The sequence below is a fragment of the Tamandua tetradactyla genome, chromosome 7, assembly GCF_023851605.1.
Source record: "Tamandua tetradactyla isolate mTamTet1 chromosome 7, mTamTet1.pri, whole genome shotgun sequence".
Lineage (NCBI taxonomy): Eukaryota > Metazoa > Chordata > Mammalia > Pilosa > Myrmecophagidae > Tamandua > Tamandua tetradactyla.
The window spans coordinates 171,879,684-171,903,330 of NC_135333.1; the positions used below are offsets into that span (position 1 = coordinate 171,879,684).

At 41.6% G+C, this 23,647-nt stretch overlaps 1 protein-coding gene across 2 annotated transcripts in view; it reads right to left on the minus strand.

Moving 5' to 3' along the window:
- Positions 1-23,647, minus strand: part of GNPTAB (N-acetylglucosamine-1-phosphate transferase subunits alpha and beta) — a 127,229-nt gene that overhangs the window by 31,408 nt on the left and 72,174 nt on the right. For both annotated transcript variants that reach the window (XM_077111788.1, XM_077111789.1), the window contains exons 6-13: positions 20,930-20,994; positions 20,526-20,660; positions 8,889-9,050; positions 7,933-8,112; positions 7,558-7,728; positions 3,531-3,654; positions 2,224-2,427; positions 515-1,620 (exon numbers count right to left, since the gene is read on the minus strand). In XM_077111788.1, the coding sequence (XP_076967903.1) occupies positions 515-1,620; positions 2,224-2,427; positions 3,531-3,654; positions 7,558-7,728; positions 7,933-8,112; positions 8,889-9,050; positions 20,526-20,660; positions 20,930-20,994 (2,147 nt within the window). The remainder of the gene's footprint in view (positions 1-514; positions 1,621-2,223; positions 2,428-3,530; positions 3,655-7,557; positions 7,729-7,932; positions 8,113-8,888; positions 9,051-20,525; positions 20,661-20,929; positions 20,995-23,647) is intronic.

Genomic DNA, 23,647 nt, shown 5'->3' on the forward strand with positions numbered 1-23,647 from the left:
GGGGAACAGCCTCTCGGCCCAGGGAACAGCCTTCCAGACCAGGGGAACGTGGTCCAGGGGAACAGCCCCCATGACTGAAGCTTAGCTCATACTCATGAGCTGCTGTGAGGTGGGGGAAGTTAATGAATTCATCGGAACCTGTTCTTTCATCAGTGAAACTGGAAAAATGAGACCTAATAGGCACAATATACACAAAAGCATTTTTAAAACAACAGCTTGAGTAAGGATAAGATACCATCCCCAAGCTACCACTTACTTGGGTGTGCCCCCAGCAAAATTACCCTAAGTCTGCTCCTGAGACTGTAAAATGGGGCCAATAATAATATCTTCATAAGGTATTTTTCTTATTGGGCTGTTTGGGAATATTAAATGAAACCATGTAAGAAAACTACTTACTTCAGTGGCTGGCACAAGGAATGGCTGAATAAATAGTAGCTATTATTATATGGTTATCATTTACAAGGTTATTTATTTTTCCTGAGTTTGGGAAAGAACGAGGCTGGATATAACTTACATCAAGAAGATCCTGAAAATACTTTTTTTTCTCCCAAGGCAAAAAGCCCAGGTAACCATCTATGTAATGTTGCAATTTTCTTCCAGGCAATACTTCATTAATACCTATGTCAGCTTCAGCATTTTCCTCCATTCCATTTTTCTCTTCTTTTTCCCCTGTGATTTTCTTTTCTTTTGTCATATGGTTTTCCAGTGGAACAATCAGAGATGAGTGCTTTTCTTCTGACACACTTAGGACTTCTGCTTTTTGGGTTTTATTTTCAGATCTAAATCCTGCTCTGGCCTCCAGGTCCTGGGTTGGATTCTGACCTTGGTAGTGCCCATCCACTCTCACAGTCCCTGCTGGAAAAGTCCACCCCTGTGATTTTTCAGATGCTACTAAGCTGGTTGACAAGACATTCTTGTGAATCTGTTTTTGTGATGTAGCCTCCAAATTGCCATTTCTTCCATCTGTTCCTATACCTTGATTTATGTTTGCATTAGCATCCTGCAGACTCATGAGGAACGACCTCAGCAAGGCAGACTTGGACAGATTGTATCCTTTCACAGTAATGTCTCCTTGCTCCAGCTGCAAATTCAAGTGACTGAGACTCAACTGGACCTCTTTCGGAAGGAGTGAAATGTTTACCAGGGGAATATTCAGCTCCTCCTGGAATCTCTCTGCTGTCTTACTATCATGTCTTTTGACTTTTGGAAAGCGTTTTTCTTCAGGAATATCCTCAAAAATTATTTCGGCCTGTGGAAGAAGTGTTATGGGAGTAACCAAATTTTCACCAGATTTCTGAGTCGTAGAATTTAGTTTTGGTAATTCTCTTGTGTCAACCTCTACTGTTAACTGGATTTTGAACTCCTCATCATTTTTATTTTGAAACGTGAGATTAAACCGTATGGTGGTTGCATTCATTCCACTGTGCATTAAGAGGTGGATGGTTTTCCACTTATTGGCAACAGAAGCATGTCGAATGATTGGATTGTCACTATAGGTACCTTCAATTCCTTTTTTGGCTATTTCTGCAAAGCTGAAATATGGCAAGCATTCACCTTTTGGAATAACGTAATGAGTCTGGTTTGGGAGAAGAGTTACTTTATACAGTTCATGAAAATGATCTGGAGGAAAAAACACAAACATGATTTTTCAAGAACTAGGCATTCTCCTTTGACTCTTTAAGTTTGAGGTTTCAATTTGTAAGAGTAACTTTGCATTTATTTCAAAATAATCAGAAATTCTAATACAATAGTTCCATTTTACTACCTGGGGCAATACAATCATTAACATAGAATGCTAACTTTTGACTCATTATAGAGATATGACATAATCAATTTTCACCTTTTTGCCCAATGGAAAAAACAAATTTCTAACAAAACAATCTCCATTACTAAATTATCGATAAGACCAGTATTTGAACCATACTTATTTACTGGATCACTGGACTCCTTCTATTGTTTCTAAATTAAACCTTCACCATGTATTTTCTATTAAGGTAAATCTGCTTCATCAAAAAAATCAGACTGTAACAATAACAGGAAAAGGATACTGCATTAATGTATACTATTTCCTAAAGATCTGTATTCGCCTGTTATTTTTAACTAAGGATACAGGAGAAGAGATACACAGAGAATAATTACTTTAAATGACCACTTCTCCAAACCCCCTCTGCCAAGAATGTTTATCCCCTTATCCCTGGTCTGTTTTGATGGCCACAGCTATACCTTGCCCACAGTCACCAGCATCAAACCCACAGGACAAGACATTGCAGGCTTGGTCACAGAATTTATCAGCGAGCCAGGAATTTGCACACCCTTGGTTACAATAAGAGACACTGCTCATTCCGCCACCAAACTGCCACGGCTGTCCAACTCCAACACTCCCGGTGCCCCCGCCTCCCGCAGCATAGCGACTGCCTCCACTGTTACCTGTGAGAGAAAGAAACAGATTCTCACCATTATGATTCTGAAAAAATAGTAGTTTCTTATTTCTTAGCAATGTTTTCAAGACTGATGAATGAATTTCAGCCAGAAAGGTTCACCCTCATTCTTTAGCAGATTTCCTTTATCTTAAGAAGAAAACAAACTGAAGAGGAAGTACCACTGGACAGCAGAAAGGGCACAGGGTGGCCAGGCCTTGGCAGTGACTAGATGAACAGCCTCAAATCTGCTCAAGGCCTACGTGTGGGTGTGCATGGGGGAGCAGGGAAACAAGAAATGGGTTATTCCAAAGACTATGTCCCAGACTGGAAAACAAGTCCTAATATGGGTGCCAACCTCTCGACCAATGAGCTTTCTCTTGCTATCAAATGGGGCTGCTCTATTAGGGCCCAGTTCTCTGAACTGTACAGAGTCCTCTGCACACCTGCACCCTCTCCACGCACTGTCTGTATTTCTCGAAGGTGTAGCTGAAAGATCTGACTGAAACACAACATGGAGCTTTGTTTGCTCCAACATTGAACACTTTTCCAAACCCATTTCCTCATATGTAATAAGGGTATGATAAAATTTGGGTGCATTCTCTCTCTTAGGTAATTAAGAAATTCAAGTAATTGATGATGCATATAAAATGTACCATAAATTTAAAGACAATAAATAAATGCAAAATAATGTTATCAACACGTTCAAATACACGCAAGAAAGGGAGACGAAATGCTGAGATTCTTCCGCATCTCCAGATATTCACTGACCTACAGCAGCCTGCTGCTGCAAGTCATCCATAAGCTCCTTGAATAACCACTTAGAGTAATTCTTGCTCTCGAGCTCCAAATTTGGACCTCCTCCTTTAGAGGAGGTCCAAATTTTCAATTTTAAAAAATAAGAAAAGCCATTTTTAAGGGGGGCCAACATGAGAAAATGCCCCCAACAATGGATATAATATGACTAACTGGGCCACAGTAATTTATGGATTACGGATTGCTTAAACAGACAAAGAACGGTTTAATTAAGTCTACCACATATATGGTTGATGATGATTATGAATGAAAAAAATGCACTGAACATGAACATTTCACATTTTGACACATTCTTACCAGAGCAATCCCCACCATCCCAATCACAGGCCGAGTTATTACAAGCCTTGTCACAATAGCCATCCTTAATCCAGGAACCCGGGCAGCCCTCGGCACAGTTTGGCACAGGCCATGTCAAATAAACCTACGACAGAACAAAAGAGACAATGATTCCTGGCACTTCTACTCTCAAATTAGGGAAAGGGCAAAATTTTCCAAGAGCTGATTGTCTACACTGGCATGGCATATCCAGCTTTAAGTTTACATAAACCGGCTTGAGTTTTCCAAGTCCTGCTGTGTTGACAGTTCTCAATCAGCACACCAACCTTTTCATTACTGAAATTAAATCTCAGAAAAGTAGAGGGCCTTTCTGAAATCCAGGCATTTAAAAGCAAACCTACTTGAGAGAAATGTGAAAGGCAGGCTTGGCTTAGCAGGGTGTCAGTTCCAAAGACAAGCTCTTGGCCGAAGTAAGGGCACGGCAGGGCAGAGCTGAACACGGGTCATTTTGAGGACAGCAGACAGGGGCTCACCTACAGGTTCGTTTCTCAGAACATGATCTTGTACTTTATTTTGAGATAAAAATAGCAAAATGTCAGATTTTTGAGTATGAAAGCATGTCAAAGCAAGTGAGAAGTACACCACTCAACACTGTTTTTTTGTGACAACTATTAGTAATTACTGAGCATGTCTATGCATAATCTCACCTCAAGGCTGAGAAAAGCAGACGAACTCTCAGTACCCTTTATCTCCAAGAGTCAGGTCCTGTGATGAGTTCATCAACAGAGAGGTCAATAGCATTCTGAGTTCTGAACTCGCCTGCTTTCAAAATGAGTGATACATGTTTTTGCATGAGGAAGAAAAAAGGAATGTCATTACTGCAGGGTACTGAAAATAGATGGCAATTAATATTTTAAAATCTCACCTTATGTGTGAGACTAAAGCAAAAACTGTTTATTTGGTACAAAATTTATATTTTGACTAGTGCATTTCCTAATACAACTTATGTAGACAGCTTGATTGAACACTATAAGTACATGGAACCTTGAGAAGGACATGAGATTTTATTGGTTTGTCCAGAGTGATGCCCCGATAAATCTCAGTGTGATTTATCAGTGAATAAAAAAATATTTGCAAAGTCCCCGTTGGGGAATGGTGAGAACAGGGGAAAATTCAACCTCCCCAAGTTGAATTCTTGATATTCTCACAAGCAGTGTGGACAACCAAAGCTTTAGGCTGAGCCCCCAGTCCTTGGGTTTGTTCACATGAAACTTAACCCCACAAAGGATAGGTCAAGCTTACTTAAAATTAGGCCTAAGAGTCACCCCCAGGAGAACCTCTTTTATTACTCAAATGTGCCTTCTCTCTCCAGCCAACATAACAAGCAAACTCACCACCCTCCCCATGTCTACGTGGGACATGACTCCCAGGGGTGTGGACCTTCCTGGCAACATGGGACAGAAATCCTAGAATGAGCTGAGACTCGGCATCAAAGGATTGAGAAAAACCCTACAATGAGCTGAGACTCAGTATCAAGGGATTGAGAAAACCTTCTCGACCAAAAGGGGGAAGAGTGAAATGAGACAAAGTGTCAATAGCTGAGAGATTCCAAACAGAGTCGAGAGGTTATCCTGGAGGTTATTATTACAGATTAAGTAGATATCACCTTGTTATTCAAGATGCAATGGAGAGGCTGGAGGGAACTGCCTGAAAAATGTAGAGCTGTGTTCCTGTAGCCATGTTTCTTGATGATGATTGTATAATGACACAGCTTTCACAGTGTGACTGTGATTGTGAAAACCTTGTGTCTGATGCTCCTTTTATCTACCTTGTCAACAGATGAGTAGAACATACGGAATAAAAATAAAAAATAGGGGGAACAAATGTTAAAATAAATTTAGTTTGAAATGCAAGTGATCAATGAAAGGGAGGGGTAAGGGGTATGGTATGTATAATTTTTTTATTTTTTCTGTTTTTGTTTTATTTCTTTTTCTGTTGTCTTTTTATTTCTTTTTCTGAATTGATGCAAATGTTCTAAGAAATGATCATGATGATGAATATGCAACTATGTGATGATATTGTGAATTACTGACTATATATGTAGAATGGAACGATCAAAAGTTAAGAATGTTTGCGTTTGTTGTTATATTTAAAAAAATAAAAAAAGACAAAAAATTCATTTCAACTGTGATGGGAATTGTTCCTTAGCCCTGTATGATTTAAACCTTCAGGTTCCTGCTTCTCAGCATGCAGGGCACACCCCTGTCAGCTCTGAAGCCACTGTACATAGTCACTGAATCTATGCTTGTCTCTCCTGCTGAGGCCCAAGCACAACCATGGAGACACACCACCTGGCACAGAAGAGGCAACTGGACAGGGAATGGGAGAGCGAGCACACCAGATAGCACAAACAGCAGAAAGAATAACTGCGCTACCAGCACTAAGAGTTCTACAACTTACCAGTTAGTCCTTCTAACAAGGTTATGGCAGATTCGCCTTTTACACTTGCTCAGACAGGGAGCATGAGCCTGAGAACTCAGAGATGTGCCAGAGATGTGAAGGGCAGAGCCAGAATCTGCACCAGGCAGCCAGCTTCCCCGCTGGGCCACCACCCACCTGCCAGCTTCCCTGTCTAGGCCATCACCCACCTACCAGCCTCCCTATCCGGGCCATCACACACCTTTCAGCTTCCCTGCTGGGCCATCACCCACCTTCCAACTTCCCTGCTGGGCCACCACCCACCTGCCAGCCTCCCAGTCTGGGCCATCACCCACCTACCAGCCTCCCTGTCTAGGCCATCACTCACCTGCCAGCTTCCCCACTGGGCCACCACCCACCTTCCAGCTTCTCTGTCTAGGCCATCATCCACCTTCCAGCTTCCCTGTCTAGGCCATCACCCACCTTCCAGCCTCCCTGTCTAGGCCATCACCCACCTTCCAGCCTCCCTGTCTAGGCCATCACCCACCTTCCAGCTTCTCTGTCTAGGCCATCACCCACCTTCCAGCTTCCCTGTCTAGGCCACCACTCACCTGCCAGCCTCCCTGCTGGGCCACCACCCACCTTCCAGCTTCCCTGTCTAGGCCATCACCCACCTTTCAGCCTCCCAGTCTAGGCCACCACCCACCTTCCAACTTCCCTGCTGAGCCATCACCCACCTTCCAGCTTCCCTGTCTAGGCCATCACCCACCTTTCAGCCTCCCTGTCTAGGCCATCACTCACCTGCCAGCCTCCCTGTCTAGGCCATCACCCACCTTCCAGCCTCCCTGTCTAGGCCATCACTCACCTGCCAGCTTCCCCGCTGGGCCACCACCCACCTTCCAACTTCCCTGCTGAGCCATCACCCACCTTCCAGCCTCCCTGTCTAGGCCATCACCCACCTTCCAGCTTCTCTGTCTAGGCCATCACCCACCTTCCAGCTTCCCTGATGAGCCATCACCCACCTTCCAACTTCCCTGTCTAGGCCATCACTCACCTGCCAGCTTCCCCGCTGGGCCACCACCCACCTTCCAGCCTCCCTGTCTAGGCCATCACCCACCTTCCAACTTCCCTGCTGGGCCACCACCCACCTTCCAGCTTTCCTGTCTGGTCATCACCCACCTTCCAGCCTCCCTGTCTAGGCCATCACCCACCTTCCAGCCTCCCTGCTGAGCCATCACCCACCTTGCCTGCCAGTCCCTCAGAAACGCCAGAGTGACACTGGCTGCCTTCAAGGACATTTCATTCATGTCTCCCAAAGCTAAATTAGGCTACTTTTCTTTGTTCACCATTTTTCTGACATTCTACCCACAATTTTGTATTTTTGATTTTGCTTCTTCCACTGTGGTTGCAGAGAAAAGGAACTGACGAAGAAGAGTGGGTTCCGGATGCCTGAGAACACAGGAAAGCAGCGCGCCTACGGAAACTTAGCTCACTCTGATTTTTAACTCTCTTGAACTTAATACTCAACAATGTTTATTTGATCAAATTGAATATACTAATAAATAAACTGACTTCCTGACTGACCTTTGAAAAGTGATTTCCAAGCTAGGAATCCGTTTTAGGGTCTCACCTTCTGACCTTTGGAGTGACTGTAAAAATCATCTGGCCAGACATCCTTTCCAAACATGACATCATCATTCAAGTAAATGAACTTCTGGGACAGACCTTCGATGCGATGAATGTGACTTTCAATAGCAGGTGAACTAAAGGTTGGTAAGTGACTCAAATTCTGAAAAACATCCTTTCAAAGGAAGAAACAGTAAGAGAGTGAATGATAAAAGTTTTTATTTTGGGGGTTTGGTGTTTGGAAGGAAGGGAAGAGAGAGGAATAAAAAAAAAGAAGTAGAAATGGAGATGAGCAGTGTAAGGGGAATTAATTTATGGATAGCCCCGTACGTAGCACATAAAAGAACAGAAAAGAAAACCCATCTGGGAAGTCATGTACCTGGTGAGTTACTATGGTCACTCGAGGGTTATCAAGGTTCAGCCAGGATGGAATCTGTCCGTTGGTGACAATGAAAACATTCCGAACCCAGGGTGCGTGCCTCTCGATGGAGCGCAGTGAGTACCTCAGCTCTTCATTATCCTCAAAGCGGCTGGCGGAGACGTCCTCGTCCTGCTTAGGCTGAGAAAGCATGTGGTACCTTAAGACGTAAACTACCCCTTATGCCCACCCGCCCTCAGTTCCATCTGTTCTCAGGGGCTTTGCAGACTTTTACAGATTGAGTTCTGCTTGTAAATGATACAAAAAACGTGAAATGAACTACCACAAAGGTAAACACTCATACAAAGAGTTAAGAGCAGAGTGATACATGGGGAAATTTTACCTATTGCAAGCTACGGAGTATAGTCAGCATCAATACCTTACTATTCTGACATCAACAGCAACAGGTTTCCCACTCCAATAACAGGGGTCAATAATGGCAAAGGGGAAGGGAATGGGGCATTTGGCGTTTTCTTTTTTTGTGTCTGTCTCTTATTTCTGAAACAATGTTATCTCTTTGGAGCAATAAAAACGGTCTAAAATTGAATGTGATGATGACTGCACAACTAAGTGATGAAATTGTGAGACAATTGTATACTTTGGATGGAATATACGGTACGTGAACATATCTCATTAAATCTGCAAAAAAATAAAGATGACACAAGAAAGTTTAAAAAAACCAAAAAGACTCAGCATATTAAACACACACACACCTCAAAGGCACTGTATTTCTTTAACATGTTATAGAAAAGGTTGCTGGATTAATAAATACTAAACCAATGGCAGTGGGTGGAAAATTAGAAATGTTCCAATCAGCGAACTGCTCTGTGAGCCCTCTTTCCCTCATATAGTGACTTATAATCTTTAACATCCTAAACCCTTGACTGAGGTTTCCAAAGACTCTCTGCATCCCTCACCGGGCTGATGGCACTCAAGTCCCATAATAAAAAGGCAGGACTTATGGTCAACTCCTTTCCGTCGATGGTCATGTTCTTCTTAGTTTGTTTATTCAGTTCTTGGAAATCCTTGGGGTTATTCAATTTCAGAAGTGCGACAGTGGCTTCTGAATACAACTGCAACTGTAAGATAACAAGAGGGTGACATGCAGCAACACTGAGCGCTGAGGAAGAGTGTCCTTTAAATTCCCCAGTTTGATCTTCATTCTTTCCAAAAATGAATGCATTCCCCAAACGAATGGAACAGACCAGGTATAAAAGAGCAAGAGGGAGTGTGGGGCTGGGGTAAACAGGAGAGCTCATGGCAGAGGTGAAGGTTGGCCAGTGCTCACCACGCCACGTGGTCAGGCCAGACCACTGGCCCCAAAGTGCCAGGTCTGCAGAAATGCCAGAACCTCAGACTCTTGGTCCTTGATATCCAACCCATGGCTAAGGGGATTTATGGTTGGAAATTGATTTCTGATTGTGTACTTCTGTTTGCTTTGTTTTGTTGCCCAGGCACTGTGCATTAGGGAAAACCAGAAGCTATATATATATACATATATATATATTTTTTGGGGGGGGTGCATGGTCTGGGAATTGAACCTGGGTCTCCTGCTCAGAAGGCAAGCGTTCTACCACTGAACTACCCGTGTACCCCTATATATATTTTTTAAATGCTAAAGGTACAACACATTACAGTTGAAATCAGCGAAACTGAATTGCCTTAACATATTTAAATTTTAACTTGAGAATATAGTAGCATTTTCACTTCAAATTCTACCACTTACTGGGTGCATACTATGTATGTACCAGACACTACCCTAAGTGGTTAGTAAGTACCAGAGTTGGAGATTCAAATGCAGATTTATACGACCACTATACCTGCACATGCCCGTGCATTCATTTGTTGATATTGTAGGGCTACTCTGTCACAAGCATGACGTGGAAGATTACAACTCACTGCAGCTGGCAAACAAGTAAAGAGACAATTACGATGCACCGAGCTGGGTGCTATGACAGGGGAGGCAGGTGCTAGCTGTGAGCGTGGTCAGGGAGGGTGTGACTGCTGGCTGAAAGGAGCTCTAAGACAGGAACCTGGCAGTGCTGCTGCTGAGGAAAATAACCTTTTGCAAGGTATCTGCAAGGCTAAAGGCAGGAGAAGCCACAGCATTTTTGGAACATTAAGTAGTTCAGGATGTTCCCAATCAGGGTTAGAGCAAAGAACTTACAAAAACTGGCTGGAGAGTGAAGCAGAGGCCAGGCCTTCAGCGGGCAACCAAGACCCATTGTTTACCACATAAACGCCGATGAAACTACATATAAAATACTGCGGATTTCCATTTTTTAAATGAGGCAAGACAACAACAAAACAACAATTCTGTTATAATATGAATCTTTAGAATACATGGAATAAAAGTTTTAAATACAACTTCTCTGGAGGAAAAGAAAATTTAATTTACAAAAGGGAAAGTAGTTAAAAAAGTTTTGGAAATTGTGAAGGGGACTTTAGTGTCCTAACAAAAGATTACAAGATTCATAGCATTATTTTCCAATCTAATCTACTGTCATTTCATAGCTTGTATTGGCCTTTTATAAAGGGATATATCACTAAAACTGTTCTTATACTAGCAGTCCCACCTAGGACTGGTTTACAATTATAAACACAAAAATCAGGGACAGATTTTCATAAGGTAACTATACAATAATTGGAAGAGAGATGAAAGTTGAAGGGAATATTTATATGTACAAGAAAGATTTTCTACATACAAGCCAATTGTGAATAGTGAAAAGGGTAGGGGAAGGATCCGTGCTAGTGGTGGAACAGCACCCCTGGTGCTCGGTCACTTTATCCAGGAGAGAGGAGCTAATGAGGCGGAGGGGCTGGCCCAGTTGGTCTAATGAAGAAGAGCAGCTGGCCCACTCAAAAAGCCAAGGACAACGTGGCAGTTGCCGCCACATAGCTTGCTACTTTAAATGTTATGTTTTAGGAAACTCACCGCCCTCCCCCTCTCTACGTGGGACATGACTCCCAGGGGTGTGGACCTTCCTGGCAATGTGGGACAGAAATCCTAGAATGAGCTGGGACTCAGCATCAAGGGATTGAGAAAACCTTCTCGACCGAAACGGGGAAGAGAGAAATGAGACAAAATAAAGTGTCAATGGCCGAGAGATTCCCAACAGAGTCGAGAGGTTATCCTGGAGGTTATTCTTACAGATTAAGTAGATATCACCTTGTTATTCAAGATGCAATGGAGAGGCTGGAGGGAACTGCCTGAAATGTAGAGCTGTGTTCTTGTAGCCATGTTTCTTGATGATGACTGTATAATGACATAGCTTTCACAGTGTGACTGTGTGATTGTGAAAACCTTGTGTCTGATGCTCCTTTTATCTACCATGTCAACAGATGAGTAGAACATATGGAATAAAAATTAAAAATAGGGGGAACAAATGTTAAAATAAATTTAGTTTGAAATGCTAGTGATCAATGAAAGGGAGGGGTAAGGGGTATGGTATGTATAATTTTTTTTATTTTTTTCTGTTTTTGTTTTATTTCTTTTTCTGTTGTTTTTTTCTTTTTCTGAATTGATGCAAATGTTCTAAGAAATGATCATGATGATGAATATACAACTGTGTGATAAAAAAGGTTCATATTGTATGTTGACTGGTTTTATTAATAAAAGTTAAAAAAACAACAACCCGCCCCCCAAAAAAAAGTTATGTCTCCTCAAAAGGAGAACAACCCCTACAGACTCCTAATGGACACGCAGCAGGACTGAGAAATAAGTCGCTGCTATTTTTAAATCATTGAGACTCAGACGATGTTACTGCAACATCATCTAGAACAGCTGGACAGTGCTGAGCCTGCGTGGTGCTATGAGCCCGGACGGTGCTATGAGCCTGCGCGGTGCTATGAGCCCGGACGGTGCTATGAGCCTGCGCGATGCTGTGAGGCCAGGCAGGGAGTGAGATGGGCGAGCAGAGGACCTGGGCACACAGGCACAGGGCAGCAGGTGCTGAGTCTGAGTCAATGGGGAACAGCAGAGGTGATAAGCAGGGGAGGCAATGCTGTAGAAACCAAGGGAAAATGAGAGTTTCAAGAAGAAAAATGTTAATTCTGGGAAATATCAAAAATAAATAACAGGACAAGATGGTGGTGTTGGGAAGGGTGGAATTTAATCCTCTAGAGCAGCTAATAAATAGCCAGGAATGGTCTGCAACAACTGTTTGGGGGCATCCGTCACCAGACACACACGGTCTGGAAACGGTGGAAGGGCCGAGATCACAGCACAGAACTGTAAGGAAAGCCCCAAGCTGTGGAAGAGGGGGGGCCCTCCCCTTTGAGCATGGCAGGCTGTGCAGGAGACACTTCCCCAAGGGAAAAAGAAACAGTCTCCACTGTGAGCAAGGGCAGGTAGCACAACCAAGCTCCAACCGCAGTTTAAATTAACAAAATTAGATTGCTGAAAGCAACCTCCGAGCACAGATGAACCCGGAGAGAGCAGGAAAGTAATCAGTAATGTTTCTATACACAAGCAATGACCTAATTCAGGAGACAATTAAGGAAAAAATTGCATTCAAAATAACATCTAAAAGAATCAAGTATCTAGGAATAAATTTAACCAGGGATGTAATGGATCTGAACACAGACAGAACTACAAGACATGGCTAAAAGAAACCAAAGATCTAAACAGGAGGAAAGATACTCCATGCTCATGCACAGGAAGGTTAAAGGTAATTAAGATGACAATTCTACCCAAATTGATCTACAGTTTCAACACAATTCAAACAAAATTCCAATAATCTACATGAAGACTTGGAAAAGCTAGTTATCAAGTTCAGTTGGAAGGGAAAGAGACTTCAAACAGCTAAAAATACCCTCAAAAAGAACGAAGTGGGAGGATTAACATTTCCTTATTTTAAAGCTTATTAGAAAGCCAGTAGACAAAATAGCATAGTAGTGGCACAAAGAAGTACTGACCAATGGAATTGAATAAAGAGTACAGAAACAGATAACCAAATCTATGGTAAACGGACCTTAAACAAGGCCCCCAAATACATAGAACTGGGACAGAATAGTCTTTTCAATAAATGGGCATACAAGAACTGGATATCAATAGCAAAAAAATGAAAGAGCACCCTCACCTCACACCCTATACAAAAATTAACTCCAAGTGGGTCAAAGCCCTAAATATAAGAACCAGTACCATAAAACACCTAGAAGAAAATACATGAAACACCTTCAAGATCTAGTAATAGAAGGTAGTTTCCCAAACTTTACACCTAAAGCACTAGCAAAAAAAGGAAAAACAGATAAATGGGAACTGCTCAAAATCAAGTATTTTTGTGCCTCAAAAGACTTGGTCAAAAAGGTGAAGAGGTAGCCAACTCAATGGGAGGAAATCATGTATCAGGTAAAGTTCTAATATCATCTATACATAAAGAAAACATACAATGCAAAAAAAAAGAATAAACAACCCAATTGTAAAGTGGGCTAAAGATGTGAATAGACAGTTTTCCAAAGAGCAAATATAGATGGTTAAAAAGTACATTAAGAGATGTGGCTATCAACAGACAAATAGATAAAACTGTGGTATACACATATGATGGAATATTATGCAGCAGTAAATGAAATGATGTCCTGAAAACATGACAACACGGATGTACCTTGAGGACATAATGCTGAGTGAAACAAGTGAGACAAAAGGATACTGTATGATTTCACCTTTATGACCTTTGTAAAGTAAACTCAGAGGTTCATCATACAGAATATGGGGGCTGTAGAGATACACTGAAGCTAGAGATAGGTGAACAGTTAGCTAATGAGTTGAACTTAAATATAAGGGAATGGATATAAGTGAAGACAGATCATTAGTGGGTCTATAAGAAATGTCATATTGAAAGTGAACATAATTGAAAGGGGTTGTATAGACTCATGTGTCTCACCAATTAACACTACAAATATAAGTAAGTTCGTACAAGAACTACTGCAAAGGTATGAATCTTGTATAAAGAGTAAATTAAAAAAAGAGTAATAAAAGTAAATAATATTGGGGTATGGGGGAAAACTACTACTGCATGCTATGTGGTACTGTTGATGGAAGACATCAGGGGTACATAATTGGGGAAGAGGGGAGGACAAGAGTTAAAGGAAAGTTTGGATTTTCTACTTGGTGAGGGTATGTTTATGGGTTGTCTTTCTCTTGGATATAATGAAAATTGCCTAAAATTGAGAGCGTTGATGATTATACCACTAAGTGGGGATGATGTAAGACGCAGACTGTTGACTTTGGACATTATATGTTATGCTCAATGGATGGAGGTGGCTGAAGGATGCACTGATGGAGAAGCAGAATGGTGAAATGTGGTGTATATATGATTGAAACTGAAAGGAATGAAGTCATGAGGCATGCAATGTTGTGAATGAACTTGGGGACATTATGTGATGCAAAATAAGCCAGAAACAAAAGAGTAAATATTGTATGGTCTCATTTAGAAAATACTTATAAGAAAACAGCGGCCTAGATTATAAACTCTTATAGCAGTCACATTTAGTGCTGAGCTGTATAACCTGGTACTTCCTTGGAACTCTGGGTACCTGTTTGACACCTAAGACTAGGATTTCTGCAGTTCTGAAGGTCAGCTCTGCCACATACAACTGTCAAAGAAAAAAAAAAAAGATCAGGCTTAAATTTGCAGTAAGAATGAAGCTGACCGGATTGTGACTAAGGTAAATCAGAATACAGAGTAAGGAGGACATCATCTATATTTTAGAATGTCACCTATACTATGAAATGAAGGCAAGTGAGGTTTATTTTGTCCAGAATCTAAATTTTCTGTAGTATATAATCTAGTTCAACCTGTCTGGATAGATCATTTAAACAACCCAAACATAGGGAGCCCAGAATAAGAGTGACAGCTTGTATTTCTGTATAGCTTAATGTAATGTCTGGCTACATCCCAGAGTATGTTAAGCAGATAATTTAAAAGTATTGGCAAAAAAAAAAAAGCATTTGCAAAGTTCCTTGAAGGATGGGAGAAAAAATATGGACCTATTAAACTTTACCATCAGAGAAACCCCAGATACTCTGTCAAACATTAGGGACACCCAAATCAATAGGCTACGTCCTTGATCTTGATCTTGAGACTTGCTCTTATGAAGCCTATGTATGCAGTGGAGAAGCTTAGACTAACTTTTCCACAGGAGAAACCCAATACTGCTTCAAACATTAGGGATTCCCAAGTCAATAAACCAAGCCCTTGATGCTGAGACTTGCTCTTGTGCAGCTTATGTATAGAGCAGAGGCTACACCTACCTATAGGCATGCTGACAGCTGCTTCTGGAGGACCTCTGTCATTGCTCAGACGTGGCCTCTCTCTCTAAGCCCAACTCTGCAAGTGAAATCACTGCCCTCCCCACTACATGGGACTGACATCCAGGGATGAGCCTGGCCCTGACACTGTGGGACTGACAATGCCTTGACAAAAAGTGGAAAAAAAATCGTACAAATAAGGTGTCAGTGGCTGAGAGAGTTCAAATAGAGTTCAAAGGTCATTCTGGAGATTATTCTTAAACATTATATAGATATCCCTTTCCAGTTTTGGTGTGTTGGAATAGCTAGAGGGAAATGCCTGAAACTACTGAACTGTAATCCAGTAGCCATTATTCTCGAAGATGAATATATAGCTATATAGCTTTTACGGTGGTACGTGTAACTGTGAAAGCCTCGTGCCTGACACTCCCTTTATCTAGTGTATGGACAGACGAGTAAGAAAATAAAAACAAAAAAAAAGACATAAATAATTGGGGGGGATGGGGTCATGGGATGTTTTAGGTCTTTTTTTACTTTTATTTTTATTGATTTGGGGGTAATGAAAATGTTCAAAAATCTATTGTGGGGCGGGCCACAGTGGCTCAGCAGCAGAGTTTTCGCCTGCTATGCGGAGACCTGGGTTCGATTCCCGGTGTTACCCATGTAAAAAAACCAAACAAAACTCTATTGTGATGTACGTACAACTATATAATGATACAGTGAACTACTGATTGTGTTCTCTAGATGATTATTTGATATGTGAATCTCTCTCAATGAAATTGTATTAAAAATAAATAATAATAAATAAATAAATAAAAATAAAAAGGTTTCAAAAGTAAGGGGCATACACTATAAAGCCCCAACTTCTTGAGTATAAATAAATAAAACTGTAAAAAAAAAACTTAAGAGACAAGAAAACAATGGGTTGGCTAAGCAAACCTTAATGAGAGCTGTTTCAATGGAATAACAGAAATCAGAAGTTAGATTTCAAGGCCTTTATTCTTGATACTTAACAGCTGGGCTTCTAGATACTGCTTGTATATACTGGAACCAAAATAACACTTTATACTTTATATACTGTATCAAATAAGGCAGGGGTACTCTTTCACAAATTTGAACTCAGTAATGTACTGGCCAAGACATAACACGTAAGAACGTAAAAAGTGGTATAAATAATCTTCATTTTTCAATTCTAAAAGTGATCATTCGCTACCAGGGCAAGATCTGAGTATGTTAATATAAAATGTGTAGGACCACTTAAAACTAAAAATGCTACTTATTATGAGAATATTCTAATTAAAAGTTCTACTGTTCTCAGGCTACTTTCTTAAAGTGAATGTTTGCAGCACAGCCTTTCCATGCTGGGTCCATCTGCAGGTATTCCCCTGGCATACCCCAGTGCCAGGCGCCAAGGTACAACAAGGCACAAAGGTGAACAACAGGCCCTGAGAAGCTCTCAGCGGGGCTTGGAGGCTCAGGGACCACAGGGCAGCAGGTGTCCCCCACAGCAGCTGGAGGGAGGCGGGTGGAGCTGCTGTTGCATTCTGGGCTCCAGCCCCTCTTCTCCCACATGTCACAAAGCACCACCAATACAACACAGCCCAAATCGGGCTCCAGGTTTCCTTTCAAAAACCCACTTCTCCACTGAAACTCGGCACATGGTTGACTGTCATCACCACCTTCACCAGAAATGCCCACTCCCCTTTCATTTTTCCTTCCCTCTCCCTCAACAGCCAGTAAGTCACCAGGTGGGTGACTTGGTGATGCTCCCGGAACCATTTACATCATTTGCAATCCCACTGTCAAGCACCTGTTGAAAACCCTAATGTTTTGCTGGGCGAAAGCAGCAATGGCTGAACAGGTTTTCCTGCCTCCAGCCTCCTCTTATCTAACCCTAGTCTACCTGCCACACCCTCCCTGGCATGCTCTTCAGAAACAAGATCAGAGCCTGTCCTCCTCCAACGCAAGATTCTCCCTGCCTCCAGGGTAGAGTCCAGGCTCCTCGGCATGGTCCGCAAGAGCTTTCTCAATATGCTTTCAGCCTATCTCCCCAGTGTCATCGCCAGCAAAGTCCCTGCCTGCTCTCTGGCTTCCAGGAACACTGCCCTGGGTTCCCCGAAAACACCTTTTACTTTCCAACCTCTAGTCCTCTGCTCAGGATATCCCCTCTGCTTCCCACTCTGTTCCCTGCAAAGACTTCCTGATATACATCTGCACCCCAGGGCTCACAGGCTATTCAGCATAAACTTCTATTTGGAATTCATACATTATTTAAGTGCTTTTATTCACTGGGTTATTCCAAGCACAGCCCCTGGCTCAAGTAGGCATTTAATAAACACTTATTATCTAAATGGACTGGGAACCCAATAATAGGAAATTTCAGTCTCAGAATACTCATAATAAAACCAGAAAGTAGAACCAGAGGAAAGAAAACCGCTTGAAGAACTGGGCTTGAATGTAGGCATACTCCCCGGGTGCTTCCTCTTTCTCATTTTCTCTCTAGCCTCTAAAAATCAGAAGTCCCAGTTCCTGAAGTCAATCAGATGGTTGGAATCAAGCAAACAAATTGCAGTAAATGGATACTAGCTGGACCCTCGGAGGAGGCACTGGCCTCCACGCAGACCAGCCTGGGAATCCAAACCGACCCTCAGCAGGTGGGTCATGGAGGGGAAGACTATCACACATGGAGCCAGTCCCGGCTCTTCATTAAGATCAACTTACCTACCCCATTCTAGTTCTCTTCCACATACCCTGCCAGGCTACCCAAAAACACGTTTGCTGGAAGGTGAACCACTACTTGGGACTGGTATTCTTGGCAGCATGTACCCATACACCAGAAGATGCAACAAAAGCAGTCGGCACTGGTGAGGGTGGGGCTGCAGCAGGCAGAGACATGGGATAGTCAAAACTGAGTGGAGAATGGCGAAGTGTACTGAACCTTCTTTTCTTTAAAAATCATCATGGGTTCCATGCACTAGGGTAACTTTCCAGAAACCTACAACCTCCAGATGGGTCCCTGGTCCAGATAAGTCCTGAAACCCAGCGGGCCCAGCCTCTCCAGAATATCAGCTAGTTTCATCTCCCTACCCCATATTATTTACAGACCCTTTCAACATGAAAAAGTTAGAACTCATAAAGAGTGGGATAAAGAGATCGAAGGTGATGATGGAGTTACACAAAGAAGGTAGAGTTTAACAAACGAATATGATTGCTGAAATATTAAACTGAAATATCTGTTAGACTCCAGTATCCTAGAGCAGCTAAAAGTAAAAACCTAAAATCATGGAATTGTAACCCATACCAAACTCTGAAATTTGTTCTATAACTAATCGTACTGTGCTTTGAAATTCATTGCATTTTTGTATATATGTTATTTTTCACACACACACAAAAAGTCGACTGTGATGATAAATAAATATTTATTCCTTCTAGCCTCCTATATTCTAGAGCAGCTAGAAGGAAAAATCTGAGAGGATGATATGGTAGCCCATGAAAAACTCTGGGATCTGTCCTGTAGCTACTTGTTGAACAGTGCTTTGAAAACTACTGCTTTTTTATTACTTTGCTTTGTATGTATATTATACAATAAAATAAAGTTTTAAAAAATTTCATGATGGTTGGAATTACACAAATAGAATCATGCCATTATTTCTGAATAAAGAATTTCAGCTGCCCATCAAACAGTACAGATATGTATGTGTCTATAATTCTGGAACCAACAGCCAGGAAGCCAAGAAGCCAAATAAATGCGAGCTGAAAGCAATGCAAATCTATGATTTTATCTGTACAAATCTGTATTGAAATTAACTCAGGGGCAGGAGGGATATAATTATCTATTCTTAAAATAACTGTAGGTTAAGAACAAATTCATGGTACAATGGTGGCTCAGTGGCAGAATCCTCGCCTGCCATGCCAGAGACCTGGGTTCAATTTCCGGAGCCTGTTCATGCCAAACAAACAAACAAACAAATAAAACAACTGCATTTTCAAAGAACAAATTCATATAATAGTACCATTATAAAAATGTTTTCTTATCAATTTTAACAAATGTACCCCGTTAATACAATGTGTTAATAACAAGCCTGTATTTTCTGTATGATTTTTTTCTGTAAACCTACAACTTCTCTTAAAAAAAATTCAACCGTAATCTAGGTGGACTCTGACAATTTACAGGTACCAAGAAAAGGCTATGGGGAAAAATACGAAAAAAGAGAATAAATGTCATTCATATTACCAGTGTATTACAAAGATAACACTGTTCAAGGCATCTTAAAGTATTGAAACACTTACGGAGAAATACAAGTTAAAGACAACTGGGGGTGGGGTGTATAAAAAAATAAGGCCAAGATATGAACTAAATAAGAACCCCCCAGTCACTGCCCCCACCACCACTTTCTCTATCTCACCCTTTTATACGCCGAATTGTTAAATGATATACAAGAGAAGGAAGTAAGAATGGGTAGAACTTAAAAATAAACAGGTGTCAAGCTAAGACCAGTGGTAGAACTTAAAGAGCATTTCCTTGTAGAATCAGGAAAACAGAGCCTAACAAATAAATTCTGAGCCAAGAACTTAATGCCCTCTATTCTAAGAGAAAAGATAGGGATGTCTTCTGTCAAAAGACTACAGACATAATGCCAAATAGAAAGCACTCACAAGGACTGTGCCAGCAATCAATCATGCAAATGGTTCTGAAAACAATAAACATTAAGGAAAAGGTCAGGGATCAGCCTCCAAGGTCAACATAACAATGGCCCCTGGAGACTTTAAAGCTATGCATTCTCAGTATGTTAATGCCTCAACTAGCTTAACAAATGAAGGTTTCACAGTGAACTTTCCAAATATCTGCAGAATATGCCCTTTTGGAATGAAAGCTTTTAGTAAGCATGCGTGTTGGAGTATGGTGTACGTACTACACTTCTGATTTCCCCCATCTCCTCCGTCCATGCTTCTACTTCCTTACACTGTAAGTCTCATGACAGATTTTGTTTGTTTTTTCCACCTCTGTATTCCCAGCAGCTATAACAGCACCTGACACAAAGTATTAGCTCATTTGTTAAACAAATATATCCTGCTTCTATATCTGGGGAATCAGAAAACCAAATAAGACTCTTAGAATCTTGCCCAAAGCAACAGCAAGAAGTTCTGAGTAGGAACTTTCCATAAAGATCTGCCTTTATGACAACACATTATGGCAGAATAGAGAACCTCTTCACTTCTCGTGATTGCTGGCTGTATTCTGAACAAAATGGGCGACATTAAATGAGAAACGCCATATCAAGTACTCTATTTTCTATGCTCTTACCAGTTTTATTTTAGAAGAAAGATTTTCTGGTAATTTTGTTCTTAGTTGATTTGTTTCCTTGAATGTCGGTGGGAATCCACTTAGGAAAGCCAGATCTTGCATTAGCACCAACCCAGGTACTTCTTTATCTGTTGTCTAAAAGAACGGAAAGAAGACACAACTCACTACAGCAAGATGTAGCTGATAAAAACATTCAGCTGAGAAAACTAGTAAAGAGCTACTGCAATAGTATAAACTTCAGAGTAAGAATGGCAAGATGATGTAAATCACCACTGATTAATACTAGAAAGCTAGCCTTAAAGAAAAAGAAAAGATTAAAAAGCCTCTCAAAGTAAATAACTTTATTACTCTCACTTTTATTTTTGTATACTGAAAAAGATACAATTAAATTTAAAATAACATACCAAATAGCCCCTCCAAACTGTCTGTTTGCTGTTTCCTTTAAACATTTCAGCATGGGCATCTTCAACTACAATAAATAATACAATAAATATTACAAATGTTAAATGAAAACTTAGCCAGGTGTCTGGCACGGCGTCGGGCACAACCTTTAGAGATATTACAGTAATAAAATGCATGGTCTCAAAAACAGGTCATTGGAGGAGATAAAAATAACACACAATAAAAGGGAAACAATGCGAATTGCTGTATAATTAAATGTTAAATTTTATAACAGCAAAGGAGAGATGCATGTGGCCAGCAGAAATGCGGAATGTTTCACAGAAGCAGTGCCATCTGAGCTAGATCTAAGAGGAGAAGATGACTGAATAATGGAAATTCACAGATGTAGGAGCAAACATGGACAAGTTTGAGATAAGAAAATTTTTAGAGTGATTTAACTAGGGCAAAACATTCAGGAATGGTGAGTAGTAGGAAAAAAGGTAACCAGACAAAGGGGTTCTGGAAAGGGGTTCTGGAAACTCATGCGGACGATTTATGCTAACAGCAGGGTGCCACTGTAGACTTTATGGCTCATTAAGAGTCACAATGACAACAGCATCCCAGGATTCATAAGGTAATGCTGAACAGAGCACATTAAATGGAGGGAGAGTGAGGACATGCAGCCCACTTGGGAGAAAATTCTACAATGATGGGGACAAGTGAGATCACCAAACTTGCCGCTGACATTCAGGAACTGTGGAAAATAAGAGACAGGGCAGAAGGCTGGCAAGGTGGATGTCAATTCCGGGCAAGGGTCTCAAATGCACAATAAAATTATAGTAGGTAAGGCAGGCCACAGTGGCTCAGCAGGCAGACTTCTTGCCTGCCATGCCGGAGACCTGGGTTCGACTCCTGGTGCCTGCCCAAGCAAAAAAAAAATTATAGTAGGTAAGCAGTGGAGAAAAGGAAATTTAGAAAGAAAGAAAGAAAAAAAGCTAGACCTATTAGCTTATATAAGAGAATAAGAATTCCTCACATTTTTGACTGTTTATAGCAATGAATCAAATCTAGCAAAATAGAATCTTGCAAAAAATGGGTCTTAAGGTAAGATTGTTAACTTGGCACTAAAACCAACTACACAAGCATAAATTAAAAGAGGTGTTTGAACATTAGCACATATACATTTTTAAATAAGACTTAGGAGTTTTAGTTGACACTGAGTTCAGCCTGAGTCAAAAATGTGCTGGGCCATACTGCATTTCCATCGCATTCTTCTTTTGAACAGAAGGTGAATAACTAGAATTAAAAAGATAACAAAGATGATCTTCCCAACATGCAAAATCCAATATGCCCATTTCTCAGCACCTTCAACACGTCGCCCAGGTGCACTCCTCCACTTGCCAGAACCACGACGGTCTTAGCACAACTACTCCCACCACAGCAGCCAGGCTGCTTTAGACTGGGAGTCAGATCGCGTTATTCCTCCAAAGGCTCCTCGTCACACTCCAATGTAAGGCCAAAGTCCTGGTCACAGCTCCCAGGGCTCGTCCCCACCACTACTTCCCTGGGCTCATCTGCGATTCTCTCCCTCACTCATTCTTGGCCACACTGACCCCTTGGCTCTTCTTCACACTTGCCAGACACACTCCTGCCCCAGGGTCTGTGCCCTGCCTGCTTCATCTCACATGATCACCCTTTCTTCAGATACCCTCACCTTTGTCAAATTTTCACTCAAAAATCTCCTGCTCTGAGAGGCCATCCCTTACCACCCTATCTAGAACTGCATCCAACCCTCCCCCCCACATTTCCTCTCCTGTTTCCCATGCTCAATTTTCCTCCACAAAAAAAAAATCTATGTAGTTCTACAAACTACACAGTTCACTTGTCTGTTCTGTTTATTGTCTGTCTCCCTCTGCCAAGATGTAAACTCCACAGAGAGGGCAGGGATTTTCGTCTCTCTATTCAATGCTGTGTCTCCAGTGCCGAGACCAATAGCTGGCACACAGCAGGTACACAGCAAGCACTCGCAGAATGAAGAGTCTGTTCTCCCTGTAAAGACTAAACCAGGCTGAAAAGGAATGTTCACTTTCGGGTGAAACACTTCAAAAGTAACAGAAACTGAGGCTCAGTCTGCGCACATTCTGAGAAGGATGCTGACCAGCTAGATGGACAAGCACGAGAAGACCCAACACACGGGGGAGGCTCCAGGGGAAAAACTCAAACTACCGCGAGAAAGTCATTAGGGAATAGCTTTAGTTCCTTCTAAAAGTCAGTGGGGTCCCAAGGCAAAATGAATTCCCTCAGGAAGAAATTTATTTTCCATAAATGAAGGGTATAAGCTTGTGTAAGGAAAAACCACTTTGCAGGGATGCTGCTGAGGAGCCCATGCCAGGTTGCAGGGCTGGACTGTGACTGCTGAAACACCACCCAGTCATCAGAGTCTAAGATGTAATCAAAGGAGGGAGAAAGGACACATTTCCCAAGAAAAATAAAAATCAGCAGATCTCAACAATTACCTGGGTAGAAGTTAAACGAGATAAATGAAGCACCAAATACGGCTACATGCTTTTCTGCAGCTGCCTATTTTTAACGGCCCTGAGCTAAAGAACAGTATTTACAGTTTCTTTTAGTTTGCCAATGCTGCCAGAAGACACTTAACCACAAATGGACTGGCTTTTATAGAGGGGATTTACTTAGTTACAAATGTACAGTTCTTTGGAGCCAAGGCAGCTGGCTCTCCT